Source organism: Kogia breviceps, chromosome 12 (genome assembly GCF_026419965.1).
Source record: "Kogia breviceps isolate mKogBre1 chromosome 12, mKogBre1 haplotype 1, whole genome shotgun sequence".
Classification (NCBI taxonomy): domain Eukaryota; kingdom Metazoa; phylum Chordata; class Mammalia; order Artiodactyla; family Physeteridae; genus Kogia; species Kogia breviceps.
Genome location: NC_081321.1, coordinates 49,694,212 through 49,709,011, shown reverse-complemented (window position 1 = coordinate 49,709,011; position 14,800 = coordinate 49,694,212). Strand labels below are relative to the sequence as shown.

Here is a 14,800-nt window from a genome sequence, read left to right as displayed (position 1 = left end):
TTTCACCTTTTATTCCGTCCTAATCCTCACAGAGTAGCTTGAATGACCTTTCTTTTTTTTTTTTTTAAAATCTTTATTGGAGTATAATTGCTTCACAATACTGTGTTAGTTTCTGTTATGCAACAAAGTGAATCAGACATATGCATACATATATCCCCATATCCCCTCCCTCTTGAGTCTCCCTTCCAGCCTCCCTATCCCACCCCTCTAGGTGGTCACAAAGCACTGAGCTGATCTCCCTGTGCTATGTGGCTGCTTCCCACTAGCTATCTGTTTTACATTCGGTAGTGTATATATGTCAATGCTACTCTAACTTTGCCCCAGTTTCCCCCTCCCACCCCGTGTCCTCAAGTCCATTTTCTATGTCTACCTCTTTATTCCTGTCCTGCAACTAGGTTCATCAGTACCTTTTTTTTTTTTAAGATTCCATATATAACTGTTAGCATACGGTATTTGTTTTCCTCTTTCTAACTTACTTCACTCTGTATGACAGACTCTAGGTCCATCCACCTCACTACAAATAACTCAATTTCGTTTCCTTTTATAGTTGAGCAATATTCCATTGTATATATGTGCCACATCTTTTTTATCCATTTATCTGTCGATGGACAGTTAGGTTGCTTCCATGTCCTGGCTATTGTAAATAGAACTGCAATGAACATTGTGATACATGACTCTTTTTGAATTATGATTTTCTCAGGGTATGTGCCCAATAGTAGGATTGCTGGGTCATATGGTATTTCTCTTTTTAGTTTTTTAAGGAACCTCCATACTGTTCTCCATAGTGGCTGTATCAATTTACATTCCCACCAACAGGAGGGAATGTAAACAGGAGGCATTTGCAGGAGGGTTCCCTTTTCAGCATACCCTTTCCAGCATTTATTGTTTCTACATTTTTTGAAAATGGCCATTCTGACCATTTTCATTGTAGTTTTGATTTGCATTTCTCTGATAATTAGTGATTTTGAACATCTTTTCATGTGCCTCTTGGCCATCTGTATGTCTTCTCTGGTGAAATGTCTATTTAGGTATTCTGCCCATTTTTAAATTGAATTGTTTGTTTTTTTGGTGTTGAGTTCCATGAGGTGTTTGTATATTTTGGAGATTAATCCTTTGTCTGTTGTTTAATTTGCAAATATTTTCTCCCATTCCGAGGGTTGTCTTTTCGTCTTGTTTATGGTTTCCTTTGCTGTGCAAAAGCTTTAAAGTTAATTAGGTCCCATTTGTTTATTTTCATTTTTATTTCCATTACTCTAGGAGATGGGTCAGAAAAGATCTTGCTGTGGTTTATGTAAAAGAGTGTTTTTCCTGTGTTTTCCTCTAAGAGTTTTATAGTGTCCTGTCTTATATTTAGGTCTTTAATCCATTTTGAGTTTATTTTTGTGTATGGTGTTGGGTAGTGTTCTCATTTCATTATTTTACATGTAGCTGTCCAGTTTTCCCAGCACCTTTTATTGAAGAAGCTGTCTTTTCTCCATTGTATGTTCCTGCCTCTGTTGTCATAAATTAGGTGACCATATGTGAGTGGGTTTATCTCTGGGCTTTCTATCCCATACCATTGATCTGTATTTCTGTTTTTGTGCCACTACCATAGTGTCTTGATTACTGTAGCTTCGTAATATAGTTTGAAGTCAGGGAGCCTGATTGTCCAGCTCCATTTTTCTTCCTCAGGATTGCTTTGGCTATTTGAGGTCTTTTGTTTTTCTGTACAAATTGTAAAATTTTTGTTCTAATTCTGTGAAGAATGCCATTGGTAGTTTGATAGGGATTGCATTGAATCTGTAGATTGATTTGGGTAGTAGAGTCATTTTCACAATGTTGATTCTTCCAATCCAAGAACATGGTATATCTCTTCATCTATTTGTATCATCTTTAATTTCTTCCATCAGTGTCTTATAATTTTCGGCATACAGGTCTTTTGTCTCCTTAGGTAGGTTTATTCCTAGGTATTTTACTCTTTTTGTTGCGATGGCAAATGGGATTGTTTCCTTAATTTCTCTTTCTGATTTTTTCCTTGTTAATGTATAGGAATGCCAGAGATTTCTGTGCATTAATTTTGTATCCTGCAACCTTCCCAAATTCATTGATTAGTTCTAGTAGTTTTTTGGTGGCATCTTTAGGATTTTCTGTGTATAGTATCGTGTCATCTGCAAACAGTGACAGTTTTACTTCTTCTGTTCCAATTTGTATTCCTTTTATTTCTTTTTCTTCTCTGATTGCTGTGGCTAGGACTTCTAAAACTATGTTGAATAAGAGTGGCGAGAGTGGGCATCCTTGTCTTGTTCCTGATCTTAGTGAAAATGCTTTCAGTTTTCACCACTGAGAATGATGCTTGTTGTGGGTTTGTCATATATGGCCTTTAGTACAATTTTCTATGTATAGTATCATGTCATCTGCAAACAGTGACAGTTTTACTTCTTCTTTTCTGATTTGTGTCCCTTTTGTTTCTTTTTCTTCTCTGATTGCCATGGCTAGGACTTCCAAAACTATGTTGAGTAAGAGTGGCAAGAGTGGATATCCTTGTCTTGTTCCTCATCTTAGTGGAAATGCTTTCAGTTTTTCACCATTGAGAATGATGCTTGTTGTGGGTTTGTCATTTATGGCCTTTATTATGTTGAGGTAGGTTCCCTCTATGCCCATTTTCTGGAGAGTTTTTATCATAAATGGGTGTAGAATTTTGTCAAAAGCTTTTTCTACATCTATTGAGATGATCACATGATTTTTATTCCTTAACTTGTTAATATGGTATATCACATTGATTGATTTGTGTATATTGAAGAATCTTTGCATCCCTGGGATAAATCCCACTTGATCATGGTGTATGATCCTTTTAATATGTTGTTGGATTCTGCTTGCTAGTATTTTATTCAGGATTTTGGCATCTATGTTCATAAGAGATATTGGTCTGTAATTTTCTTTTTTTTGATATCTTTGTCTGCTTTTGGTATCAGGGTGATGGTGGCTTCGTAGAATGAATTTGGGAGTGTTCCTCCCTCTGCAATTTTTTGGAAGAGTTTGAGGAAGATCGGTGTTAGCTCTTCTCTAAATGTTTGTTAGAATTCGCCTGTGAAGCCATCTTGTCCTGGACTTTTGTTTGTTGGAAGATTTTTACTTACAGTTTCAATTTCATTACTTGTGATAGGTCTGTTTATATTTTCTAATTCTTCCTAGTTCCGTCTTGGAAAATTGTACCTTTCAAAGAATTTGTCCATTTGTTCGTGGTTGTCCATTTTATTGGCATATAGTTGTTTGTAGTAGTCTCTTATAATCCTTTGTATTTCTGCGGTGTCAGTTGTGATTTCTCCTTTTTCATTTCTAATATTATTGATTTATGTCCTCTCCCTTTTTTCTTGATGCATCTGGATAAGGGTTTGTTTATTTTGTTTATCTTCTCAAAGAACCAGTGTTTAGTATTATTGATCTTTGCTATTGTTTTCTTTGTTTCTATTTCATTTATTTCTGCTCTGATGTTTATGATTTCTTTCCTTCTAACTTTGGGTTTTCTTTGTTCTCTTTCTCTGGTTGCTTTAGGTGTAGTGTTAGATTGTTTGAGATTTTTCTTGTTTCTTGAGGTGAGATTGAATTGCTATAGGTTCCGTCTTAGAACTACTTTTGCTGTGTCCCATAGGTTTTAGGTCATTGAGTTTTCATTGTCATTTGTTTCTATGTATTTTTTAAATTTCTTCTTTGATTTCTTCAGTGATTTCTTGGTTATTTAGTAGTGCACTGTTTAGGCTCCATGTGTTTGTGGTTTTTACAGTTTTTTTCCTATAATTGATTTCCAGTCTCATAGTGTTGTGGTCAAAAAACATGCTTGATATGATTTCAATTTTCCTCAGTTTTCTGAGGCTTGATTTGTGACCCAAGATGTGATCTGTCCTGGAGAATGTTCCATGTGCGCTTGAGAAGAAAGTGTATTCTGCCACTTTTGGCTGGAATGTTCTATAAATATCAATTAAATCTATCTGGTCTCTTGTGTCATTTAAAGCTTGTGTTTCCTTGTTTATTTTCTGTTTGGATGATCTGTCCATTGGTGTAAATGGGGTGTTAATGTCCCCTACTATTATTGTGTTATTGTCGATTCTCCCTTTTATGGTTGTTAGCATTTGCCTTATGTATTGAGGTGCTCCTGTGTTGGGTGCATAAACATTTATAATTGTTATATCTTCTTCTTGGATTGATCCCTTGATCACTGTGTAGTGTCTTTCCTTACCTCTTGTAACAGTCTTTATTTTAAAGTCTATTTTATCTGATACAAGTATTGCTAATCCAGCTTTCTTTTGATTTCCATTTGCATGGAATATCTTTTTCCATCCTTTCACTTTCAGTCTGTATGTGTCCTTAGGTCTGAAGTGGGTTTCTTGTAGACAGCATATATTTGGGTCTTGTTTTTGTGTCCATTCAGCCAGTCTGTGTCTTTTGGTTGGAGCATTTAATCCATTTACATTCAAGGTTATTATCGATATGTATGTTCCTATTACCATTTTCTTAATTGTTTTGGCTTTGTTTTTGTGGGTCTTTTTCTTCTCTTGTGTTTCCCACCTAGAGAAGTTTCTTTAGCATTTATTGTAAATCTGGTTTGGTGGTGCTGAAGTCTCTTAGCTTTTGCTTGTCTGAAAAGCTTTTGATTTCTCCATCAAATCTGAATGAGATCCTTGCTGGGCAGAGTAATCTTGGGTGTAGGTTTTTCTCTTTCATCACTTTAAGTATATCCTGCCACTCCCTTCTGGTCTGCAGAGTTTCTGCTGAAAACTCAGCTGATAACCTTATGGGGATTCCTTTGTATGTTATATTTTGTTTTCCCCTTGCTGCTTTTAATATTTTTTCTTTGAATTTAATTTTTGTTAGTTTGATTAATATGTGTCTTGGTGTGTTTTATCTTGTATGGGACAAAGGGCACAAATAGAGTAATGGCATATGTCACCCTAAGTACACAGAATCTTCCAGCATCATTCTAAGATGGACCAAAATGGTGGTTACCAGGGACTGGAGGGTGGGGGGGATAAGGAGAGATGTTGGGTAAAAGTACAAACTTGCAAGGAGTAGTAAAAAAAAAGTCCTAGAGATACAATGCACAGTACAGTGAACATAGACAACAGTATTGTATTATAATAATCAAACTTGATAGATTAGATCTTAATTATTCTAACCACAAAAAACCACAATTATGGAGATGCTAACTACTGCTATGATGGCAACTATATCACAATATATAAATGTATCAAATAAACATGTTGTACACCTTAAATTTATACAATGTTATAGGTCAAATACCTTCAATTTAAAAAAAGTAAGATAGACCAAAAGAGCTTTATATAATGGCTTCAACTAAAAAAAAAGAATTCAACATTTGTTGCTTCAGGCTAGATAAGCCTAGTTGTCAGTAGTGGATGTTATATGCACCTTACCTATTTAATCTCAGTATTTAATATCTTATCCCTCTAGCTACACCATAATCGAGCTGCTTTTTTTTTCCCCTATAGCTAAGATCTTAGGCATATGTGATTCAAACATGGTTTTTAAAAGTGTTCATCTTGAAATAGTCTCAGAATCAACCAGCAGGTACAGGATCTGTAGTAGATGAGGGAACATGGGCTGCACGTAGCTTTAGGGTAGGAAGAGGAAGCCAAGATGCTGAGTGACAGCTGGAAAACTGAGGGGAGTAGGAAACATGAAGAGGAGATTTGAATTGACTGCATCTTGTGAAGGGTGGACTAGACTGGGTGTTCAAGGGAGAGACATGTTCTACAAATTCAGGATGTAGACATAAGCAGGTGGGGCAATTATCTGAGAGTGTAAAAGCCCTATGAGGGGAAAATGGGTCTACTTATCTCCCCTTGAAGCATCTGTAAAAAAAGACCTAACTTCTTCCAAAGACTCCAGGTCAAACCTGCTTCGGGTTGCAGCAGAAGGGAGGTGAGGGGTTAGCTGTTAAAACTGTAAAAGCCTACCTGTTTGTATGGAGTTGTACCTCTCACTTCTGCACATCAAATTAAAGTAGATCTCACCCCATCTGAGCGGATGGTGACTTGGACTCCTGCCCTGGGTGGACAGGCAGGGACCACTTTCTCCCTGGGGTGGTGGTAACAGCAGCGATGAATCTGGGGACCCTTCCCTAAGTGTTTTGCTGTGTTTTGACCCCCGTTGTTTGCAGACAGACAACCAGATGGACGCGCTGACCCCCGGAGGTGTCGCGCTCTCACCCTGGGGCAGTGGCCACCTGCGTTTCTCACTCCTCCTGTCACCCTCCTCCCGCAGGAATCAGAAGGCGTTTCCTGCCACTACTGGTCGCTGTTTGACGGTCACGCGGGGTCCGGGGCTGCTGTGGTGGCATCCCGCCTGCTGCAGCACCACGTCACAGAGCAGCTGCAGGACATCGTGGAGATCCTGAAGAACTCGGCCGTACTGCCGCCCACCTGCCTGGGCGAGGAGCCCGACCACACACCTGCGAACAGCCGGACTCTGACCCGCGCGGCCTCCCTCCGCGGAGGGGTGGGCGCCCCTGGCTCCCCCAGCACCCCGCCCACGCGCTTCTTCACCGAGAAGAAGATCCCGCACGAGTGCCTCATCATCGGGGCTCTTGAGAGTGCATTCAAGGAAATGGTAGGTATCACTGAAGACTCTAGGGCAGCAGGGGTCCGGGTGGTCGCTTAAGCCACATACTTGTTTCTTAGAAAGTTCCCTGGAAGGGCATGTCTCTGACCTGTCCACTTGCTGCAGGGTCCCCTCCATCTTCTCCTTTTACAGCAGGACTTCCATTCTCAAAAGAAGTGGGCAGCGAGAGAGTTCTAGCATCCAGTGCTGGCAAAGGTGTAAAAGAAGATGGAAGAGGGACAGTGCATGAGGTGATAGGCTTATTAAATGGATGTGTATTACTTCTCTTTCTGCCAACTCTTATGGATGCCAGCTGATAGGATTGAACTTAATTGAAACTGTGAGCTCAGTTGCCATCTGTTTTACACGAGTGTACGAATTCCAGGTGCTTGGGGAAATGGAGCTTTTAGTAAAGTGCTCAGAAGTACCCTCGCTGTACAGATCTAATCTGAGAACAGCTATTTTCCCATGATTGGCAGTGTGGTTCCCACTGCTTAAAGCAAGTAGGGGCAAGTATCCAAGAATTATTTGTTTTACTTGGGAACGTGGATTTGTTTGTACATTTACATTTGAATATGTCTGATCAAGGGATTCAGCCTCCCTCCTGAGAACACACTAAGTTGCCCTCCAGGTGTCCCCTGCTTGTTCCTCTGCCTGGTGAGAATGCACATAGAAGGTCTCTTCTGTGCCACCCCCTTGAGCTCACTTTATACTGAGGCAGCTATTTGGGTTCCAAAGATTTTCTCTCCTGAGCAGCATCCTGCATGCAGATACAGTAGGAGATATAAAAAGATGTTATAAGGACTAGAGTAAGGTGAGTGGGCAGTAGTGTTCTTAAAACCTGGAGATTAAAAAATGATGACAAGCTCTTAGGTAGAGCTAGAGCAGCTAGAAGCATCTCTGCAGAACTGAATGTGTACACCGTGCACATTCCAGGATCTCACGATGTCGGGTCGAGTGCTAATGAGAGGAGAAAAGGAAAGAATAGTAAACAGCGTCATCTGATTTGTTCACAAGGCAAAAAATTTTTCATATGCTCATGCCTCTAATTTGCAGTCTCTCCTCACTTTAACTCATTTCTTCTTTTGTTCCAACATTTCTCTCCTTGTCACATACTTACCCTTTGAGTAGCAGGTGGTTTAAAATGCACCTCCATCTCAGGAGTACCTGGTAGCCTTCAATCCCAAGAAAAACACCAGGAGGCAAGAAAAGATTATTTAGGAAAAAAGGAATCAAGGTAGTAAAATTGACTCCTCCTTGGGCTTGGTATAAAAATCTCCCTCTATCATGGAAGCTCTGATGTGAATAACTGTTTCTAAACATGGATGCTCAGAAAGCTAAATATTTAATTGAGGTAAAAATCTGACAGTGGACCATGCCCATAATGGGAGAAAAAGTCAGCTTACATGATAAAAGTGAAAAAAACAGAAGAAATTTTGGCTTTTTTATTTCCTTCGGTAATTGCTAGTACTATGAGGTATCTTTTACTTCGAACTGCTGTATTCTCCACTTTATCCACTAGAGGCCAATGTCATATTGAGTCAAGCCTCCTCCACACCTATCTCAGACTGTTTCTGCCCATTAATGGTGCAGGGTTCCTAGCAACTACTGTACTTGAGAGGCTCATTCGGAAAAATACTTAGTAAAGAGCCCCATTCTTGTTTTTTAAATTTTAAAAAAACTTCTCACTAGCTGATTCGTTACCAGAAATTTTTCTTGGGCACTTGGTTGCCAGCGAAAAGATCACTTCACTTTACTGTGTAATTCATTCAATCCATAAATATTTGTTGAGAACTAACTATAAGCCAGACCTAACTGGGAAAAGAGCATGGAAGAAATTAGGCAAAGACAGATATTAAACAGATAAAATATAAATGGGAAGGGCCTTGAGAGGAGAAACGCGGAGTAGGTAGGAATCTGATAAAGAGATGAAGTAGGGTTCCCTGGAGAAGCAATGCTGTTAGGGAGTTAGGAGGAAAGCAGACAGAACGTGGGAGCTGGGAGAGTGCTCTGGGCAGAGACAACCGTTTGTGTGAAGACCCACATCACGGAGAGAACCGAGATGGGCCAAAGGCAGCAAGCTGACGTCCACCGTGGTTAGATGCAGATTTCAAGGGTAGGGATGCTGTAAGGTGACTTGGAGAGGCCATCTGTAACCAGCCTGTGGATGACTTGCTGTGCCATAATATGAATTTGGGGCCTTAAGCCATTCTGTTCTTTTCTAATCCACCCTACCCTATAGCTTCTTCTTCACACTTAACGTTTTTCCCAGATTGTCTCTCTAGCCCCCAGCGTGCCTGCTACCTGGGCTTTGCACCATGTGCTTGGCCTTATTAAGTGAGAATACTCATCATTCCTTGGTTCTCCTGGTTCTTGGCAGGGTGGCCCTACCTCCTGCACGGCTGGGGACTGAGCCAGCTGATGCCTGTTGGCCCAGAATAGTTATTAATACTGTCCCCTTTTACTCTCAAAAGTGTCCCTGTCTGGATGATGTCATATGTTTACCCTAATTATAGAAATGCTCTAGTTTTTTCTTTGCTTCTTCAGGGACTTCAGGAAAAATCTACTCCAGCGTCACAGAAAAGTGCCTGACTTAGCCATTAACTAGCTTGGGTTGAGCTTTAGAACTTACAACAGAGATTATACAGCATACTACGGAAGGCCATTGTCAACTCATAAAAAATACTTTTTCTTTCCTCCCTTTCTCGCTATTAGGTTTTGAGAGTCAGGGTTTAAAGGTAAACTTTGGTTTGAAGTGCTCAACACACAGCTGATTTCCTTATTCTGTTGGCCTGACCTTGGTGGTTCCTCCTTAGACCTTTCCGAGGGGAGCAGGTTTGGAATCTCCCGGCCATTCTTAATTTTTTTCCTCACAACAGCCAGCTACTTTCTAACTTTCTAGGTGTTCTTTAGGTATTGCAGGTTTTACGCCATTCTGATCCCCTGTAATAGGAAAACTCAATATTGAATAAGAGTCGGTCATTTCAGCTTTGTGGCTCTTTTGCTTTCTCCTGCACTTTCAATCCCTAAAAATTACCCATGCCTAGCACCTAAGCCTCAAATTTGCCTCACCGATGACATCTTTGCAGCCACCCCTCCTGAGATTCAGAATGTAACTTATAATATCTTTAAAGGCAAAGCTTGCCTTTCGTTTGGGGGTTTGCCTTATTTATGACAGTTCAGCAAAGTAGAATCAGAGGTCATTCCTCTCTCCCCACCTCCCACCAGTTCCCTTCTCAATTACTTATATTTTATAACCAGCATTCTTCTAGACACCATGGGGTCTAGAAGGAAAAGATTGGATCTTGTATCTGGGGGTATTTATCATCACATTATACGAACACAGAGATAGAGAGTATCTCGTTTGTTTTAATGTTCTGAATGACATTAAGTGAAATGTTCACATCTATCTGAAAGAGAAAATTGGATAAAAAGATTCAGATACACCAGACCAGAATAAATAGTACCTAGGAAAAAGTAGGTACTCGTCGAAAAATAAAGATTAACAGAAGTTGGGGGGAAAATGCTGTGGACAAGAGGAGATGGTAAGTTTCATCAAATACTGTAAGCCTCTTTGAAGGCACTGTTTTTCCTCTTGTCTTTGATCCTGGGGTTGCCTGGCACAGTATGTGGCTTGTGAGGAGGTGACCTCTGACCACGGGCCTCTGATCCATGCTGGCAGAAGTGGGTCTGCCCTGTGGTCCCCTATTGTATCTCATCTTGGATCTCCCTTCAGAGTGAAGGCTGTGTGGCCAGCTCCTCCTGTGTCCACAATGGAAAATGAACCCTCGCTTCCAAAAGGACCAGGATCTCAGGAACTTTCTGACTTCATTTCTGTTTCCCAGCTACACTTTGTAACAATGCCTACTTCTGCAGCTAAGTTTTGTCACCTATTATGTTTAGGTGGTTGCTTGGCTCAGGATGACAGATACGAAGAAGATCAGTGTCTTTTAAGTCCTGATGTCAGTCTCCTTCCTACTTCCATACCCTCCAAAAACAGGGGAGTCATGTAAGAACTCACTTCCGTTGTTGGTATAGTTGCAGGAGACCTTTGCCCTCCTAGGAATCAGAAGCAAGTCAGCAGTGATGACCTTTTTACCTACAGGAATTGAGTTATAGACACAGGCAGAAGGATCTCAAAATTCTGTCCTGTTTCCTTTTCAGTGTGGGTATAGATTCCTTGCCACAGTGAAGAATGTTTTGGAGGTTTGATTGTTATGAAGGGAGAAAAATGGCAACATTATAACTTGTAAAACTAGCATACATCTTACTGTCACTGAGTAAATGGTTGGAAATACCACTTAGCTTGGCTTTGTTGGTAAAAACCATATGGTGACACGATGGTGAAAAGGAGGATGAATGCAAAGCTAATTTATAGTTTATACATTTTAATGGTTTTGGAAATTAGAATATTAATGGTAAGTGGACCTGTTGGTCTGTCTGTATTTAAGCTAGAGGTTTTTTGTTTTTGCTTTTGTTTTGTCTTTGCTTTTAGTACAACAGGAAGTTCTTCCAAGAAGGAATGAGCATGTGATTCCACCAACAGCCAGCAGGTGGCAATATTAGGCAGTGCTGGTTTTTCCCTTCCCCATTGCCTGGCTGACAGGTTGGCTTCTCAAAATAAACCGAAATCAGGCCCAGATACTAAAACCATACAGAATCTTATTATTTGTGACTGACGCTATTAGCAATGTGCTCAGAACCATGTTTTAACCCAGTTAGGGGGAGGTGCCAGGTCCTACTGAAACCACCCAACACTTGCTCCCTTCTGGTGTTTGATATTGCTTTCCTTTTGCAACCTGAAATTGGTAGGAAACAAAGAATGATCCTGGAGCTGCATCATCTGTGGGACTTTCCAACCAAATTACAATGATCCCGAGCAATATATTTTCTTTCTTGCAATTCTTTCCTGCTGAATTAGTCTCCTTTCACACACATTCTTTTTTCCCTTCACTGCTGTCATCTTCCTGGCAACAAAAAGGAGCAAAATACAATCCCAAGTCTTAAACATTGGATCCATTCTTTGATTTAGAGATAAACCTTGCTTAAATGTTATATTTAGATAGACACAACACAGGATAAATCAGTTCTGCTAGGTAGAAAACAGCCTTAAGAGGGACTCTTGATTGAACAGATAAATCAATTATCTTGTTAATGGAATCTTCTGAGTCACTTAAGTTGATCCTTTTAGATCATACTTGAAAAGGAATGATAGTATGTGCATGTGTTTTGCTGGTAATTTATTCTAGACTTATGTCTTGAGGTTCATGACAGCTAAAATGGGGGAGAGATTCCAAATCAGTCTTTGTTTAGCACAAGCAGTGGGCAGTTTTTCCATGATTTCCTTAATCTTTTGAAGAAAGTACCCAAACTTCTTGAGGGATACTTTTTTTTTTTTTTAATGTAGAGTGTGAGAAGCTTAAGCTAACTGGAAAAGTTAAGAGTTTGAAGAAATTAGGTAGTTAATTCAACAGTAAATATATCTTTATTGACTTCATTTATCATGTTTGATCTGGTAGTAAAAGAACCACCCAGATGGTCCTTTAATGTTCCTTTTAGTACTAAGATTTTGTGAAACATCTTTTAAAGAGGAGTAGGTGGTGTAGGAAAAAAAGTGTGCTATTTTGGCTTCTAGGGAGGGGAGGGGGAAGCAATTATTTTTAGAATATGTTCTAGTTACACCCAGTTTTAGAAGAAGAAATAAAAGAGCATATTTTCATGTCATTGAATCCTACAGGGCGGATGAAGTCTGTGGAAACACATCTTTCAAATCCTTTCACTGTGATCCCAGAGAGCACACATGTAATTAAAGTGTGCGTCTGAGTGCACACGCATATGTCTATCAGCACGCAGAGGCGGGAAGTGATGAAAGCATGAGCATGTTAGCAAAGTTTCTTGTATAAAAAATAGCTAGGCTTTGGTCCACTGTTTATGTGGAAATGTTGCCAAATTTGCATTCCTTATGCTGGGGGAACTGCAGAGGGAAGGTAGGAAAAGATGAAAGAAACGATTAAATCAATTAGAAAAAAATATTGACTCACGCTATTAATGTCATAACAAGGCATTCAATGGGCAGGCTAACTGGAATGTTTCCCCCTAAATGAAAGGCAAATGTGAACTCTGCTGTAGCAGAAAATCTTAGTGTCAAACAGTCTATCTTGATATTTTTTTAAAGAATGAAATAATTTTATAATCAGACTTTCTGGTGATGTAAGCCATGATAAGTAATGCACCTACGATGCAGAATAAACTTGTTTGTCTGAGTCCTAGAGGAATTCCTTGACGTGGGCGGCTCTTTCACGTGGACTCTGTGTACTTTTTGGATCGCACCAATAGTTTAAGTCTGTCAAGCATCATTCACACTCCAGTCTGTAAGCAGTTGGGTGCTTAAAGGATTTTTACTCAAACCTGCCTTTCATTCAGACTTTAGGTATTCAAACAAATAGTGATTCTGGATGTGAAAGGATAGTTTCTGTAGCTAGCGCAGTTCTTTCCAGTGTATTAAAAATGTTAGTATTGAGTATGGGCTTTATATACCAGTTTCTATATTAATTTGATGAAATATGTATCTATCATAATATCAACTTTATTTTATTTATTTAAATGCAAAAAATGCATAAACCTGCCCACAAACTCCTTTGTGAATAGGGTTGTTGGTTCTGTTTTGATGCACTGTTTGGAGGTTCAACAGACGGAACTTCTGATGTCTTGATGTTTTCTTTCCCCTCTTTCACTTTCTTGTGACCGTCTTTCCCTGCTGACTGTGTCCCTCCTCCTCGTCACCCTCTAGCCTCCTGCCATCCCTGCTTGGGTTCTAATAACCATTCATTCATTCCTGTCAATTGACTGCGTGTTATTGGAAGCCTGGGTTGCTGCTTAATTATTATCTCAATGTTTATGCACGTTGTAAGCTTTTCATTTAGGAATGGTGGAACACATGTCTCATGTTAAGGCAGAGGTAAAATGGTGGGGAGATAATTGGAAACCCAGGCGTTTTATAATGTATTTCTTTATTTGCCCATTGAATAGACATTTATTAAATTATCTTTTATTTGGCCCAATATGGGTGTGAGGATCTAGCAGTGAGCAAGAAAGGGCTCTGCTCTCAGTCATGGGATCCAGGCTGTGGGGAGAATCTAGCTGGTCTCCGAAGCCCCTCATCTACGCCATCTAATTTAATCCTCATGACAGCCCCTTTAAGCTAATTTATACAGAGATTGTAAATAAATTTTAAAAATTCAGTGTGGTCTTTGGAGGTGGTCCTTGTGCTTGACCTGTCTGGAACACTTGATATTGTCATTCACTCAACCCTTTTTTGGAATTTTTCTTCACCTGCTTCTAAACCATCACATCCCATATAGTACACTCATTCTTACCCGTCCCGATGGTTCCTCAGCCTTCCCGCCGCCCCCCCCCACCGCCCCCGCCGCCCTTACCCTTTACTCAGTTCATTCCCAGTATGTTAGTTTCTCCCAGGTCTTGTCTTTGTACTTTTTCTCTCCTTACATTTTGACCAATATTGTGTCCTTAATCTGTTTTCAAAGCTCAGGCTCTTCTCCTATTTCCAGTTTCTCCTTGGTGATTTATCTGACTTTGTGTTATCGCCTCTGGCCTCTGGAGCACAGCAGCTGCCGATAAATGCTGGATTACTGAATTATCCCCGTGGAGGCTGGCTGAAGCAGCTGAGTTCTAATTCTGTGGGTTTCTAAGCATCACAAACGGGCCCTGGCCCTTGGTCAGCCGACAGCAGCCTCAGAATCAGCCAGAGCACCATTTCCTCCTCTTTTGTACCCCACCCTCGTCCTTTCTTCCTTGGCCCCAACGATAGATGGCGATGAGAACGTTTGGCATTATTTTGGCCAACATTCAGTTTATTTTCCTAACAACTCTCATTTTTCTGAGGTCACGGAACCCTGGCTTCTGTCACTGACACAGCATTTCACAAAGATATCTGTCTGGAGGATGATGCATCTCTGTCCATAGGAATGTGGTTCTATTTTTAATTTCCTTGGGGAGACCTCATTAGGTGTCAGGTAATAAATACTAGGCTTCAGAGGAGGAGAACCTGATTGGAATCCAAACTCCAGCGGGGTAAATATGGGCAAGTTCCCCACTTGTCTGCATCTGAACAGTGAGGTTAATGTTACAGTTGTGAGAATGAGATGCGATTCTATATGTAAAGTGCTTCTCGAACTGCCTGGTATAG

General features: G+C 40.2%; 1 protein-coding gene across 2 annotated transcripts in view; it reads left to right on the top strand.

Annotated features, from left to right (window-relative positions):
- PPM1H (protein phosphatase, Mg2+/Mn2+ dependent 1H) overlaps nucleotides 1-14,800 on the top strand; it is a 266,407-nt gene that overhangs the window by 116,397 nt on the left and 135,210 nt on the right. For both annotated transcript variants that reach the window (XM_059082213.2, XM_067009683.1), the window contains exon 3: nucleotides 6,259-6,603. In XM_059082213.2, coding sequence (XP_058938196.1) covers nucleotides 6,259-6,603 — 345 coding nt within the window. The remainder of the gene's footprint in view (nucleotides 1-6,258; nucleotides 6,604-14,800) is intronic.